At 46.5% G+C, this 17,273-nt stretch overlaps 1 protein-coding gene across 5 annotated transcripts in view; it reads right to left on the reverse strand.

The window, feature by feature from the left end:
• PTPRG (protein tyrosine phosphatase receptor type G) overlaps positions 1–17,273 on the reverse strand; it is a 770,267-nt gene that overhangs the window by 90,414 nt on the left and 662,580 nt on the right. For all 5 annotated transcript variants that reach the window (XM_055557457.1, XM_055557454.1, XM_055557459.1 and 2 more), the window contains 2 exons: positions 13,195–13,244; positions 10,621–11,383 (listed from right to left, as the gene is read on the reverse strand). In XM_055557457.1, coding sequence (XP_055413432.1) covers positions 10,621–11,383; positions 13,195–13,244 — 813 coding nt within the window. The remainder of the gene's footprint in view (positions 1–10,620; positions 11,384–13,194; positions 13,245–17,273) is intronic.

Here is a 17,273-nt window from a genome sequence, read left to right on the forward strand (position 1 = left end):
GCACAGGGATCACCTCCTCTGTGAAGCCTCCCAAAACCCTCGGTCTGTGCTCTCTAGAAGGCGCAGTAGAGATTACAGGTTTAAACCCTGGCTTTGCCACTTTCTACATGACCTCTAACTGATAACTTGCATCACTAGGGGGCCTGGAGTTCTTCATCTATAAAATGGGGAGACAAGAACCTATTTCCCTGATGTGGCGGGAAAACTCAAGACACAAGCAGAGTGCTTAGAGGTGTGCCTGGCATTGAGCAAAAACTAAATAAATCCTCTACTCCTCGCCATGGTGATTGTCATCATGCACTTTTCTTACTGCACGTGTAATTTCAAGTGCTCTCTTATTACTTACTGCAAGGTCCCGCAGAGCAGGCCGATGGTCTCCGTATAAAACAGTAATAAAGCTGTCTCTTTCCAGTCATGCAACACTTGGGGAGTTACTTAAGCTCTTTGGGCATCAGTTTTGCCATCTGTAAGTGGAAATAATGATACTTCCCACTACAATGGAGTGGGATGGGGGTGTGACAATTACATGGGTTAATTTGATAAAACCCTTAGCGTGCTGCCTGGCACCCATAAGCACCTACTTAACATTATCAACTGTGGCGACCATCATCACCACCACCACCCTCTCCCTTTTCAGCACCCTAGCATAGCACCAGGCAGATGCAGAGCACTCGTCAGGTGTCTGCAGAATCTGAATCCCCTGTAATATACGAGGGCACGCATGGCAATCACAAGAACCTCAGGTGGGTTCTGGGGGCATCAGCAGTGGGGGCAGCCTGTGAGGTGACCTCTAGTGAAGAGCCAGAACCTCGAAGTCTGTCCTAAGACTAGAGCTTCTTGCTGTGCTTTAGGAAGAAACACATGTCCTATTGCCTGACTCGAGGTATGGCCCAGCAGGCCCTCAAAGGAGAAAGTGCCATCAAACAGTCAACTACTAGAAACTAACTCGGAACACATAACCTGCCACCTGAGCTGGGTCTACACTCCTCCTCCCCTGCCCTCGGTCTCCCAACAATCTTCCCCACTCCAAGGCCCCAAACACTAGACCATACTACTGACTTTTCAGAGAAACCAAGGTCCTGCCCTCCAGGATTGCAAATTCTGACTACAAATCCTGCCTCATGCCTTTTTCACTCTGTGACTTTGGGTAAGTGACTGTCTCTGAGCCTCTGGTCGCTCCTCTATCAAGGGGAAACAAGAGGACAACACTCACCTCTGGAGGGACTTAGGGAAATTAAATAAGATAACCTATGCAAAGCAGACTATGCTAGATGCAAAAGGAAATCATGGGGCCTCTTTTTCAAAATTACTGAAGAGTTTCAAGAGGTGACAGCAAAACATAAATGTAAACACAGGGCCTTCTGAGCACAGGGCTGTGTGACCTGCAAAGGTTGCATCCTCAGAAAGCCATCCCTGAGCAGTCAAGCATTCAGCCCAGTACCTGCGTCCAGAGAACAGTGGTTCTTCTCTTCCTTTCAACCAGGTGACACCGCTGACTGTGATAAAATTAGATGCTCCCAACTGTTAGGAGTAGAAAACACCCTGATACTGGCAAAGATCGAAGGCAGGAGGAGAAGGGAACGATACAAGATGAGATGGTTGGATGGCATCACCAACTCAATGGACATGAATTTGAGCAAACTCTGGGAGACAGTGAAGGAGAGGGAGGTCTGGCATGCTGTAGTCTATGAAGTTGCAAAGAGTCAGACATGACTGAGTGGGTGAACAGTTAGCAGCAGCTCACTTGTACTCAGAGCCTCACTTGTAACCCAGTTACCTCCTGAACGGTCCAGCAGAGCCAGGCTGCCCAGCTCCAGGACGGTCTGCCTCTCTTTGTGATGCCCAAACCCGGACACCAGGACAAGTGCAGGACCGCTGGGTTAACAGGGCACCTTCTTTCCCCCATCTCTGATCTGTCCAGTTGCTTTGGTCTTACTAGCAGGACCAGCCCAGCCATTCCTGCCTGCTATGGGCAGTGTGAACTGGCAGCCCATAGATGTGTGGGTTGGCACCCCTTCCCCTGGGAATTATTAATTAAATTGAGAGGTAGGTGCCAAGATTTCATAAACAACAGAGTTCAGCAAAAAATCAAAATCAAAAATTAAAAAAAAAAACAAAAAAACTACCCAAAATCTCCCATATCACAGATCTGAATTCCCAGATGGCAAACATCAGCTGGAAGCAAGGCGCATACTCTCTAAGACAAGCTATGGCTCACTCGTTTGCCACAGTCCTCACCACTCCCTAACACAACATAAGACCTGCTTTCTTTATCCCTGGGTCCAGCGGCCAGCTCCCTCTGGCCAGTCGAATTCCAATCGGCAATATGGCACTCTGACGCAAGGAAGCAGCAGGAACGCACATGCACACACACACCTTATCACATGATAAGGCTTTCAAAAGCAAAAAGCGTGCTTTAACAAAACTCCTGACCAGGATTCTGAAAACACTAACTTGACATAAGAGAGAGGCTGTACAGGCAGCTTTCCCAATTCAGCTTTTATCCTGAAAGTGATTTTAGTTTTCAACCAGTGAGAAGTGAGTCAGATTGTTGCTCCATCTTTACAGCATGGGCCATTCCCCTTTGTGAACCTAGAACCTTTTCATACTCTTTCCAGGGCTGCGTCTTGCTGTTCTGTGTAAAAGGATAAAAATGGGAAGCGGGTATCGACTTAAGCCCCCTTCTCCTCCCATGGATGTGATGTGCAGATGAGGGGCTGCTAGGAGGGTCAGAAGATGTCAGGCCAGGCAGGCCTGGGACTCAGAGAATGATTTAGTTTTAGAAACATCTTCCAGTGGAAACGTAGAGCAAAATGCTAATATATAATCTTCATTGAGCATTTGTGTGTGGAGGGCAGGGGAGGGTGAATGACCTCCCCACAGATCATCCTCCTCTTTTATTTCAGCATCCACAAGAATCTGAATAAACTGCTTCCATTCTGCTTTCTCAAAAAAAAAAAAAAAAAAAAGAAAAGAAAAACAGTTTTCAGTGGCATATGTCATCACTGAATTAATGCTGTTTGCCTTTTACTGGCTTGGCTCTCATCCCAGTAGAAGCAAATAAAAACGGAGTACAATGTACTATAAATGCTACAGGCAGGGAAATATCAGATGGACCCATAGGAGACGCCTCCTACCCTGCAGGAAGGGCTCAACTTTTGCTTCGGGACAAGAACCTCTATGTGGTCAATACTGAAAGGGGCTTGGATCCCGACAGGCCACTCTCAGGGGCTGGGGAAAGGTGGATTTGGTCACATTTCAAGGGAGATTGAGAGCAGGACAACCTGCACACTCAAAATCTATAGCTGGGTTTAAGTCACAAAAAACTAGACTGTGTTTGTTTGGATAATGCCACTCCTTCAAAACCAGCTGCAGCTATGAATTAAGGTGCTACTTAAAAAAAAATAGTGTTAAAACACACGTAAAAGTTACCATCTTTACCATCTCCAGGAGTACAGCTCAGTAGGGTTAAGCATATCACAGTGTTGCTCAAGTGATTTCAAAGAATCTATTTTTCATCTATAAAATTGCAACTCTGTACCAATGAAAGGACAATTCCCATCAGCCCCAGCCCCTGGCAACCACCATTCACCATTCAACTTTCTGTATGACCTGACTACTCTAGGTAACTCATGTAAGTGGACTCGTGTGTGTGCGTGTGTGTGCATGCACACGTGTGTGTGTTTTGTGACTGGCTCAAGGTTCATCTATGTTGTAGCCCTGTGACGGGGTTTCCTTCCTTTTTAAAGCTGAATGACATTCCACTCTGTATATACCACATTTTGTTTATCTATTCATCAGTCATCAGACACGTGACTTGTTTCCATTCCTTGGAAACTTGGCCACTATAAATAATACTGCTATGAACATGACAGTTCAAATCTCTCTTCAAGACCCAACTCTCAATCCTTTTGGGTAAATACCCAGGAATAGGATTCCTGGATCATACGGCAATTCTATGTTTAATTTTATTAAGAACTTCCATACTGTTTCCTAAGTGGCTACACCATTTTACATTCCCCTCAACAGGGCACAAAAGTCTTCATTTGGCCACATCTTCAACAACACTTGTTGTTTTCTATTTTGTTTTTTGAGTTTTGCGCTAGCACCCCTAACAGTTGTGAAGTAAAAAGAAAGCTGCTTTTTTATAGGGCCACAAAACTTGTCTTTATTTTCTGAAGCCCTGGCATTAGCTAAACTGCTGTTGAAGAGACATGACTGTGAGTCACAACTACATATATTCTCCTGCAACGGGACATGGGTTTCATGTTCCCATGACCATGTCTGAGCTCGATTTACAGCATCCATCATGTCTCTCCATTTACATCACAACTAGGAATTGTTATCAATAAACCCCCTTACCATTTCTCACAGAGCTCAGACTCAAAACAATGGAAGCATCACCTGTATTTCAATAAGGCGTTGGAACACTGAAGGCACTTGATAAATCCCAGTTTAATTCAAGTTCCATAAACACAGCAGGTCCTGGGTCCCAACCTACTGGAAATCACCACCATAGATGCTTCACTGCAACATCATGTGTCTCTGCCATTAACCAGAACTCATGCCAGACCCACAGCCCCTTACACCCGGATCCTTTGCTCCCGCCTCTCTGGAAATCTGCTTGTTCTCGGTGAGGTCTGGTTTCCTATATCAAGAGGTATACAATCTGTCCTAGTCCCGGGATCACTGAGTGAGGGACAGAAACTTCCAAGGACCCAGACACTTTCTAGGAGGAAACTAAACCACACTGGTGCCTTCAGGGCACCCAAGCTAGTTCTTCTCAACACTTGTGGGAAAATCAGTCAGGAGCTGGGGCAAGCCATATGACGTAGAAGAGTTCTCCCCACAAAATGAGCCTGAGCAACAAAACCAGGAAGGCTGGAAACTGCGACGACAGTCCATACAAGATTCTGGTCTGATTACTTTAAATAAAGCATGCAGGGACTTCCCTGGTGGGCCAGTGGCTAGGACTCTGTGCACCCAGTGCAGGGGGCCCAGGTTCAACCCCTGGTCAGGGAACTAGATCCCACATGCCACGAGTAAGAGTTCGCAAGCCACAGCTGAACATTCTGCACACCACAAGGAAGGCTGCAGATCCCACGCACTGCAGCTAAGACCCAGCAGAGCCAAAAAGCCAACCAAACAAAGCATGAAGCATCCCCCCCATAAACCCCAGTTGAATTTCAGTCATGACGTCTGCTTTATATTCATGAACCTTTATTGCTACTTATTTCTGACCTTAAATTACCTATGTTTTCCTCCCAAGTAAACACCTTTGAAAAGGAACTTTATGTTAACCTATAAATCCAAGGTTCTCCACCATGACACTATGGACATTTTGGACTAAGAAGTTCTTTGTTGTGGGACTGGTCTGTGCCTTGGGATGTTCAGCAGTATCCTTGGTCTCTTCCCATTACATGTTAGGAGGAGGCCCTGCCTCAGTCATGATAACCGAAAACGTTTCCAGATATTGCCAAATATCCCTGTGAGGAAACGGAACACGCTCATCTCTAGGTAACCTTGAGAATCTGTGCCAAAAGTGAAAAAATGGTTTCTTTTTACAAGGACACATTCAAATATTCACATAATAATTAATAATTCATTTGAATTATTTGCCCACTTGGCAAATAAGCCCCAAGGGCAGGAAGCCAGCAGCACCAGGTGGGTTCAGGGCCTGTGTCTGACCCCCCCGTCTCGCCATGTCTTGCTCAGGCAAATTCCTTAACCTTTGAGCCTTGGTTTCCTCAGGCCTCCCAGGTGATGCTAGTGGGTAGAGAACCTGCCTGCCAATGTAGGAGATTTAAGAGACATCAGTTCAATCCCTGGGTTGGGAAGATCCCCTAGGGGAGGGAATGGCAATCCACTCTAGTCTTCTTGCCTGGAGAATGGACAGAGAAGCCTAGTGGGCTACAGTCCATAGGGTTGCAAAGAGTTGGATATGACTGAAGCAACTTAGCATGCACGCCTCAGTTTCCCCATTGGTTTAAGGGCCACAAAGACAGCAGAGACCCCCTGGGGTTGTGTAGGATAAGTGACATCACATTTTGGCTTTTAGCACCCACATCACCAGCATGGAACAAATATTAAGCAGCGATGCAATTGCTTCTAAAGATTTTCAAGCTGGGCTTCCTTAGAGCATAAGTGTTCCCAAGAGGTACTCAAGGTTTGCCCATAGGAGAGAGGTGACTGGAGCTTAGCACCCTCGACTCTGAGTCACAGCAGAAGAGCAGCCCCAAGTCTCTGACCAACTGAGTCTACTGCAGATTTACGTGTGTGCTCAGCTGCTTCAGTCATGTCCTTCTGATTCTTTGTGATCCCATGGACTGTAGCCTGCCAGGTCCCTCTGTCCATGGAATTCTCCAAGCAAGAATACTGGAGTGGGTTGCCATGCCCTCCTCCAGAGAATCTTCCTGATCCACAGATCGAACCTCAGTCTCCTGCGTTACAGGCAGATTCTTTATCACTGGACCACCAGGGAAGCCCATTCCTAGCTCAGGGTTAGGACCAAAGTCAGCCAAAGGCAAGATCTGGTCTGGAGACTGTACTCTCCCGACCCTGAACTGGAGGAGGCACTCAGCCAGCTTTCAGTGAATGGGTGTTTACATAATGGGGCTCTGAGCTAGATGCAGTCTGAAAAAGGAGTTTCCCAGGTATGAGGGAAAAAAAGGGAAAACCCCAGCATTAAATGATGAGTTTGTAGACTTTGCTCACCCTGAGATGCTACTGCTGGGGCATGCTGCATACCCCAAGAACACTGTATTGCATCAACTGGCCTCTGGGGGTGTCTTCACCACATCTGGGCTGTGGCTGCTGAGGGAGGGACCCTGGCTGTTACCTGCCTGATTCCTGTATGTGTCTGAACTGGCCCTTTTCTTGTAGAGAATTGTTCTCTGTTCTTCCCTGCAAGTTAATACTGAAGATACTATTCATAGGATTTTTTGAAAAGATGTTATCAAACATCAAGGGGATTTAAATAAGCCTTTTGGAGATGCTGGTAAAAAAATAACACAATTTGCTTAACGTTAACGCTTTTTTTGAAGAGACTAAATATTGACTGGAAGAATTGTTTTTAACACAAAGAAAAAATAAATGTGGAACAGATTTACACAAATGTACATCCAGAGTCTTTAAAAGAAGTCGCCACTAACATTAAAATGATGGGGATTTCGTTTAAAAAAATAAACACCAAGCTGGAGGAGGCAGATGGAGAAATGGGCAAGATGGATCGAGGCAAAGTGAGACCTTGGGGGTCATGCACAACATGGGGTTTTACCCTCAAGTTACTTATATCTTTTATTAACCAACGGGCACACATGCATTTGCCTTCAATCTTGCCTAGCATCAGGGTCTAGGCACAAGGGGAAGAGGGTGGTGGAGGATGAGGTGGCTGGACAGCATCACCGATTCAATGGATGTGACGGGCAAATGGGCAATGGGCTAATTCCGGGAGACAGTGAGGGACAGGGAGGCCTGGTGTGCTGCAGTCCATGGGGTCGCAAAGAGTCAGACATGACTGAGCTACTCACACACACACATTTCAGCGTAAAGCCACAGGGGTCAGGAAATGATAGCCTGCTGATCCAATCAGGCCCACTGCCTGTTTTTGAAAACTGAGTTTTACCAGAACTCAAATCACATCCGCCCATTCGTGGGGTCTTTCAGGCTGCTTACATGCCACCTTGCAAAGAGGTATAGTTGCAACAAAGACTTACAGTCCACAAAGCTGGAAATGTCTGCTCTCTGGCTGTCTGCAGAAAAAGTTTGCTCATCTCTGGCTTAACCAAGCCCCACCACCACTCTCAAATTGGAACTACCTGAAATTCTAAAGGAAGATCCCTCTGACTTTGGGAAAAAGTGGACGCTCCCATTGAGATGAAGGTGGAAAGGTAGAAGCTCTGCTTTACCAGTGTTGGGGGCAGACTGGAGTTTCTGGAGATTGTTTCTAGTGCCAGCTCGTTGGGGACCACAGTCTCCGCCTGCTCTTCAAAGTTTCAGGATGACTGCTGGAGACCTGTAAGGGGCTGCCACATAGTCGCTCTTGCTGTCCTGTGGATCTCAGGCTGTGTGAAGCTCCTCTTCCCGTGTCACTGACAAGAAGGGTGGCTCCGTTTATCTGCACCTCCTTCAGCACTAAGGGCTCTAGTTATGCCCACCTTACAGGTGAGGATGCTGAGCAAAAGACTGGCCTGAAGACCCTGTGAGAACAAAGGGCAGAGCCTCCTAGGAGGATCTGACTCCACAAGCTACTTTGCCAAGATCGTGGACACTCAGATGCGTGCAGGGTTGAAGCTGGAGACTCACAGGTCCTGCATCTGAAGGCAGAAACCTCCACAGGTTTTACCAACTGTTTCTGCTCCCCTCTCCCTGGAACCAGCAACTTGACTGCCACTGCAAGGACTCATTTCTGCTCACCTGGACTGAATCCCAGGCCCCCACCCGCACCAGTCTTTCAAACTGCCAAAGCTTCAAGCTCTTCTCTTGGAGAGCTTTTCAGGAGTGTGGACAAAGAAATGTTTAAGAGGAGCCAGCTGGGAACGCTACTTTGCCAGAGCCCCTAGTCTGCAAGCAAAATTGTTCAAGCCTGAAAATCAATTCCAGGTCCACTGCTTGTCTGTGGAGAAACCACACTGGTCCAAGCTGCCTCAGTCATCACCTCCTAACTCAACTTCCTGTGTCCATTCCTGCCTCCCTAAACGTCCACAGAGAGGCCGAAATGACCTTCTGAAAAAGTTCATCAGATGAGTAACTCTGCTGGGGAAATCCACTGCTGGTTTTCCACACTGCTTAGAACCCAAGCCTCAGCATGGCTGACAAGCCCCTTTCTGAATTGAGCTCTGCTCTAACTCATCCTGCATCCCTGATCTCGGGGGTCCAGACACTCTGGCCCTCTGATGGCTCCCTGACTGATCCAAATTAGCCCCCACTTTAGGGTCTCTGGACCTGCTGCTCCTACAGCCCAGAATGTTCTTCCATGAGTCACTGCCTAGCTAGCTTCTCACTACCGGGGTCTCCACTCAAATGCCCTTCCCTTGACCACTGGATGAAAACTGTCCCTGACCCCAACTCCAGCACTTGATGTTAATGTATTCATTTACTGGAACACTCTCAAGCTTTTCCATTAGAACATAAACCTCCCTCAGGAGAACACAAGCCTGACTAAATCTAGAGTCTATTCCCAACACCTAGTCCAGTGCCTGGTATTCAGTGGGTACCTCACAAATATCTATTTTAATATCTCCAAATGCAAGAAATCCAACTTTTCCACATCAATTCCTGTAGGGAATGTCACTGCTCCTGCAGGAAGAGCTGCAAACAGCTTCCCAAGTGGCTTGATATTTCTTTTACTTGATTCTTAGAGGGCCACTCTGCACCTTCCCCTAAAACTGGGACAAAGTGAGCAGCACCCACAGCAGACCCACACTTCAAAACATGAGTCCATACCATCTTTATGGAGGAACGTAATTCAAAACATGAAAATTTATTCTAAGTTGTATCTTAACATACGAGGTCTCAGCTTTAGATGAATTTTAATGTTTACAAGTGCAAAAGCAAATAAATATTTACCAGTTGCTTTTTTTTTTTTTTGCACTCTTATAACTCCACAACAGCTTAAACGCAAAAAAAAAAAAAAAAGAAAAAGAAAAAAAATTGTTACTAAACATCTTGTAGTCTGGCAAAAGAGAGACTTTCTTATTAAGAAAACCCCCACAACAATAACAACCCCTCATGTTCAGGACTCCCTTGTAAAAACTACCAGGGTGTTTCAATAAGATGTGAGCATAGGACAGAGCCACAAAATCACCCCTGGCCAGGAAGATGGGGATCATGTCCTCCCTGCGGGGGGCAGACCAGCTGTGCCCTGGAGTCATCATCCATAAAACGCACAATTCAGAGCAAATGGGGCACTATTTCACAGGCTGGGATGAGCGAATCCCAGTTCTCCCCACGCTGGAGCTTCTCACCCTTGTAGTTTTAATATAGTCACTTCCCCCGAGTGGCCCTTGGTGGTTAAAATAGCTCCCTGCCCTCCTCCTGATTGTTTCCTTTGACACCACTGTATTTCTTTCCTTTACTATGACCGTTCACAGTCTCCAACAACCGTCAGCTAGGTTTCTGGCTTGGCCATGGATTTGCTTGCTTGCTTTCTAACCTCTCTATTTCCTAACTTCCCTGGTTCAGGCTCCTCTTTTCCCCTGTGAGCTTCAAGCTGCAGCATCATGTTCACCTCAGTCAGCACCCCGGCCAGGGACTGGCACCGATCAGGCAGCCCAGAAACACAGGGGCTGCATAAGAGCCTAAGCAAAGAAATCGGAAAGAATACATTTCTCAAGATGGATGTCTTTTTCCATCATGTACTTCATGGTATGGCCGAAGTGCCTGGAGTTACTCAGGCAAGTCGATTTTACCAGGAAGCAAGTATGAAGGCAAGACTTAGTCCAGCCACTTTAATAGAAGAGGTGATTTTTATCAGAAGAAAATAGAAAGAGACATACACACGCACACAATTTCAGGAATACTAAGCACTCTCTGGATCTTCCCTCTCTGCTCTCAAATATTTCTTCACCAGTAAGACTGTTCACATCAGCTTGAGGGCTCAGGGGAGGGGCGGCAGCTTACCTGGGTTAACAGTGAGGAACCTGCTGTCCTCGGGAAACCGGTCCCCTGGGGGCACAGGCTTCCTGGATGGCATCTCGGGCCTCGCAGGATCACTGTCTTCGTCCTGCTCCTCTGTGACTGTGGGGGGCACTTGGGTGGGGGTGACCGAGAGGGGGTCCAGGGCGTCCTGGGGCCGGGCGGTGGGGATGGCAGTGTGGGCCCGCTCGCGCCCGGATGTAGTCTGATGCGCGCCCTCCTGGGCAGTGGTGCCGGGGGCCGAGGGCGCAGCGGTGGGCTGGGTGTGATTGCGCGCCCGTGGGGCGTGGGTCACCCCACTCCGCTCCTTCTTCTCGGAGTCCTTCTCGCCTTCCTCCTCGTGCTCCCGCTCGCCGTCCTCGCTCTCGCTCTTCTCGTCCTTTTCGCTCTCCTCCGCGCCCTCGCCATCCTTGCTGGGTGCTGAATCGCCGTCGGCGCCCGGGCTGGCCAAGGCCTCGGTTGTAGCCAGGACGGGTCTGCCGGCCTGCTTGCTGGCCGAGGCGGCCGTGGGCAGGCGCGTGGGCCACACCGTGCTGGGGAAGGAGGAGATGCCTCCGCCGCTGAAGCCCAGGCCGGCCAGGAGCGTGCTGGTGACCACCGAGGCCACGGTCGCCTGGCTGCCGCTGGAGGATGGGCCCATCCCAGTCGCCATGGAGACAAAGGAGAAGGGGATGCCGGAGGATGTCCAGGTGGAAGAGCCTGAGCTGATGGGGGCCATGTCAGCTGAAGAGGCCGGCGATGCTGTGGGCTTGAAGGGGTTGCCCAGGGAGGTGGGGGGAAGGGAGGGAGGAAGAGAAAGCAGAGTGTCAGTCACTGGGATTGGGAACCAGGCCCTGGATGCGACCCTCCAAGGGCTTCCACTCATCTTCACCTTTATTCTCAGAGTCTCCCAAAGGCTGGAGCCAAAGTTGACAACAGGCCATCCGTGGCTGACCATCACTGCTCTTCATGTTTTTATAATTACTTAAAATCTGTAACCTATGTCTCGAACCCAACTTCAACTTTTCACTGATATTGCTCAGAAGAGGAGGCTAAGTGGCAAAAAAGTAAGCAGCATTTGTGCTGTTGGGTTCTCTACCCACCTGGGAAACCCTGTCTGAAAGGCAAACATCAAATAAGCAATACACGGGCAACACCGGACAGTCACGCATTGCTGGGGTGACACTGGAGGAGGCAGGAGCACTTGCATTCACTGTAGCACTGTGGACAACTCGAAGCCCTGAGGTCTACAGAAGCTCTCCAGGATCTGGCTGCACATCTTAAAGTGAGCAAGTGGATGGACAGAGGACAGTGGCCGCTACATGTCTGCAGTAGCCGGGTCAGAAGTCGGGCCGCGCTCTACACTGCAGGCCTTGGGAGCCGGTTTACACCCACATCCCTGGGTCCGGTGCTGTACACCTGCTATATCTGATTTCAGACTCTCCAGATTTAATCATAGCAAAATACATGCTTGTATAGATGACAGTAGGAGTTCCATTTAAAAAGCTCCAACTATGTGCCTGGGCATCCCAGGCTCTCCCGGGGACACACGTGGACATCACCCCACTTTACAAGTGAGGAAAACGGGGCACAGAGAGGTTAAGTGGCAGAGGTGCGGCTGACTAGGAACAAGTCTCAGCTCATTCTTCCCATCCTACTAAATCAGGCTTCATGGGGGGGACTGTATTTGCACACGTATCTTACAAAAATAAGTGCTGCTCTGACTTATTCGTTTATTTTTAGTTCTTGAAAACTCATATGAAGGATCCAGAATTCCATCCCATCATTTATGTAGTTAAAAGTAATACAGCCAGAACCACTTAGATTTCACTACTGTCTCATCAAGTTTCAGTTTGAAAAGTCTATAGTTTAAATGATGATCAAGTTAGCAAATGATGAGTTATTAAGGTGGTGAATGAAATGCCAGGTGCCACCCACGATAAGGCACTGGAGACAGAGCAGTCAGACAGCCTGGCTTGAGCATGATACCTCACTTGCTCTCTGGGACATGCTGGGCACATTAACTCACTGAACCTCCACTTCTTCATCCATAAAATGGGAGTCATAGTAATACCAAACTTGTGGGATGCTGCGAGGGGTAAATAAACTAATACTCTGTGACTGAAACCCAGGAAAAACTTCATATATTGTAGGATTTGTTATTACCAACACTGCAATTATTATTACAAGTATTAGTTGTACTAGAAAGGAGAAAACGTAGATACTGAGGCTCCAGACATGTGCAAATTCATATAACTTTGGTCAAATAACAACCTTTCAATTTTAGCCTGTCCCTACTCCTTTGCATTCTTACATCCTATGATCTCACAAATTATAAACCATTAAAAAATTTTATCTTGACAAAAGCAATACAGTATAACACTGCTGGCTTAACTCTGTTGCACAGCTTTTTAAAACAATGCACTGTACTGAATTATACGGAGTGTATAATTTATTCAGTATTTTAACTAGTTCTCATTGAGCAGTTTGACAACATCATACTGCCACCTTGCGGAGACAGTTCTAAATGCATGCATATTACCAACCAGCCATGACAAAGCAATTATATTCTCTACTTACCACTCCTGTTTTGACAATTCTGGTCCCTTGGAATATTCGAGTGGTATTAGCTGAGAAGCAAAGAAATTATACTGTAAACAGCAGAACTTTCTTGTTGTTGTTCCAACAAAACTGTACTTACCTACACAAATCTGAAAAACATAATTTTTACATGTTATAAATACTCTTCATTTTTTTTCCCCCCAACTATCAAAAAATGTGAAACCCTTCTCAGTTTGTGAGTCATCAAAAAACATGCAGATGGCCGTATCTGGCCATATCTGTGGGTCATAGTTTCTGACTCTTGTCTTAAGCTCTTAGTTTAAAACTTTACAAAATTGTAATCATTTTCTTAGTTGAGATAAAACTTACATACAGCAAAATGCACAAATATTCAGTGTAGAGGCAAAGTAATTTTTACTGCTGTATAACTCGCCCTCATATTAAAATACAGACATTCTCCAGCACCCCAGAGGTTTGTACAGTGCCTCCATAGAGGTGCTCTCACGACCGCTCTGACCTTTGTCAACATTCTGTCTGCTTTTCAACTACATATTATTCCACTGTTAATCTCTATTGTATTTTTTTTTTGGTGATAATGTCTTATATTATCCTTCCAGGGACTATAATATGCATCCTAAACTTATTACAGTTTACCTTAAACTAGTACTTTTTATCTCTTCCTAAAAAAATGTAACAACTGTAATCTATTTGTCAGACTCACTTTTTGTGCTTATCTCAAAAACAATAGTCGTATATAAAATAAACATTTGCTTCCCATACATACATGGCATTGAAAAAAGTGCAAAAAACCCACTAAATTCCCAAATAAATAACATTTGTATCTGCTGGAGTTTTTACCTAAATTAGAAGTGGGGCAAGTACTTGAACTATTTTTTATTTGCCCTGCAAACTTAAAAAAAAAAAAAACCACACAACGAATTCACTGTCAACATTTTAAACAGCAGCTTTAACCTGAAAATCCCAATTTCCTCCTCATCCTGAAAAAAAATCGCAATTTTTGGCAAAACTGAGTTCACCTTCCTACAGGCCCATATTTGGCAGGGGCTAAGGGTCCATCACCCCCTTTCAAAGGGCACCTCTCCAGTTTTCCATGATGGTCCTGCCTGATTTGTATGTGGTTCCCTTTTGGGCCACAGGGCGTCTACATTTGCAACCCCCAACTTAACGATATATTCACTTTGCTCAGCTGGAAAGTGAAACGCGTGAAGAGACAACAGTGGGGAATAGACTGATCTACACGTCAATACAACCAGGTCAGATGAGGCAGCCCAGGAAGCAAACAGTCCTTGCCTGGCACTAAATATAACCTCCCAGCATCAGTGAGCTGCTTCGGGATCAATACTGTGCTGCCTCAGACAGGTATACACACCTCCCTTTGTTAACACAGGAAGAAAGCTTCCTAAGAGATCTGCTTTTCCTGCCCTTTACAAAGGCCTTAATTTAAGGCCAACAAACTCAGTGGCCACTCCATCACCGTGCCTGTTTGCATTGATCTTGAACAATTCCCATTGGGGTCAGTGCTCGTCGTGATGACTAGAAAGCTTCTACAGGGCCTTTCAGATCACCAGTCCATCGGCCTGGTGGAATTCAGGGATGGGGGGACAAGGAGACACATGTCTCCACTGAGCTGTCAGGGAGATGTAGCTTCTTCTTGCAAGAGGAACGGAAGCTTGGAGTCTCAGCACTATTTAGCAGGACCATCCTGCGTCTCTGTCTATGACTGAAATGGGATATTTCCCTGCTGCCTTACAGTTGCTGGAGCTATTTTGAAGTATCATTTATGTTCACTGCTACTCAGAAATCACCATCGCTAACAGACCCACCACTTGTCATTTAATACTTTCATAAAAGAAGTGCAGCAATGACTACGTTGCCGATTTGCATGTTTAAAATATTTTGACAACTGTATCTAAGTGTAATTGGTTTCCTTTCCTATGTATTTTAATTATTTATTTTAAACCATTCTGAGAGAGGATCTGATGGCTTGGCCAGGCTGCCTGATGGGTCTGTGGCTCAAAGAGAAGGCTTACAAGCCCTTATTTTCCATGACCGCTGAGATCTGCAAAAAAACTTTTGAACACTTGGCAATCAATCTTTTGAGCTGTTTGTTGAAGACCCAGGATACAGGATAATATTTATGCTTTAGGGGTGGTTTGTCATTGTGTATAAATGACTGGGCTTTGGAATAAGAAACTGGACTCTGCTTAGTAATCAAATGATTTTTTTTTGGGGGGGGGGGGGCCGAGTTACTCAATTGCTCAGAACATCATTTCCCCCTCTAGAAAATAAAGTCTGCATTACAAGCTGCCACGAGGTCAGATGAGATGACTTAGGCCCAAATGCTCTGTAACTGGGAGCCACTCCACAGACAATGATCACCATTATTATTATCATGCCTACTACAGTAAGGTAAGCATAGCTTATTTATTATGTTATACAGGACATAAATATTGTGTTATTTTCTATGTGCTGTGCTTTGTCGCTTCAGTTGTGTTTGACTCTTTGTGACCCCTTGGACCACAGACCGCCAGGCTTCTGTGTCCATGGAATGGTCCAGGCAAGAACACTGGAGTGGGTTGCCATTTCCTCTTTCAGGGGATCTTCCCAACCCAGGGATGAAACCTGCGTGTCCTGTATCTCCTGCACTGCAGGCGGATTCTTTACCACTGAGCCACTGGGGAAACCCGTGTTATTTACTGTAATAATGAAAATATTCCACATGGCTTTCTCATGCTGCCAAATCAGAGGCAACCTTTATCAAGGGGAAACCTAATTATTCTTAACAAAGTGCCCATGAAATTCCCTATGTTTCTTTCTTTCCCATTTAACACTGACCTCTTAAAAGTTGATCTGTTTTGAACTTTGGCCTCTACTGCTCACAAGCTCCTAGCTGGCTCACCAGAAAAGGTGTGCTAGCGGACCTGCAGAGTTCATCTTTCCACTGCCCACTGGAAGGTGCAGGGAAGATCCCAAGGCCACTGTATGTCCCTTGGTCAACGTGCAGGGACAAACACTGATACAGAAAATGAGTGAATGCATGTCCACCCCTGAGCAAGGGAAGTCTTCAGGCAAGGAGGCACTGCCATCTTTGAGGAGTCACCGTGATCAGATCTTTTAACTATTCCGTGCTCGGAATTTACAGCTGACGAGGCTTTTGGGAACTGCATTGTATTACAAACATTTCATTTTTCAAAGTCTGTGCAGAAGCCAGTGAGTTCAGGGGCCTATTAATCAGGAAAGGCAGTTTTGCAGATTCCGGGTTCCTAGTTAGAGTGCATGGGCGGCCTAATCATGATTTATGTGCCCGAAGTTGCCCGGCCCCGGCCTCAGCAAGCGCGCGCTCTGGCTTCCCCTGCTGTCTCCTGTGGGCTGGCCCAGACAGACCTGGCCTTGGCCTGTGGACTCTCCTCAACACAAGCAGATGGGCCCGTACATTCAGGTGGACACACGGTGAGTGCGATTTACTCATAAAAAAATACAGCCATGCTAATTTCAAGTAGTTTAAACGGAAGGATGAGCTGATGTGAATGTCAGCAAAGGCTCTTTCAATACTAGATGCAAACCTGCAAAGCTAGAAGGGATCCTTGGAGGGAATCTCAGCTGAAAGGGTTCCTACTCTGGGTTCATCACATATTATCTTTTATACTAAACCTCACACTAAGGGGATACTGAGCATTGGTTCTAGGCTCTGTGCTAATTATGTAACATGAATCACCCTGTCACTTGACAAGGGCCCCATGAGGGCAGTACTCTCCTAACTACCACCTTCAGACTGTGAAATTGCAGCTTAGAGACAGTCAACATTTTCAGAGTCACAGAAAGATCACGTGGCAGCCAAGACTCAACTTGGGGCCCTCATGTCAGGGCCCTGGCTCTGAGTCAGCAACTTCTCCATCTCTCATTGCATGCCTGGTACCTGAGCCGTCTGGTTCAAATTCAGATTCTTGGGCCTCATCCTCTGAGAGTCCTAGATGATTAGTCTGGGAGGGGCCCGTGAATGTGCATTTTTCACAGGATTCCAGACAGTGAAGCCGGATCTACAGTCTAGAGGTTTCTGAGACCCCGGAAGCTGTGAC

The sequence above is a fragment of the Bubalus kerabau genome, chromosome 20, assembly GCF_029407905.1.
Source record: "Bubalus kerabau isolate K-KA32 ecotype Philippines breed swamp buffalo chromosome 20, PCC_UOA_SB_1v2, whole genome shotgun sequence".
NCBI lineage: Eukaryota > Metazoa > Chordata > Mammalia > Artiodactyla > Bovidae > Bubalus > Bubalus kerabau.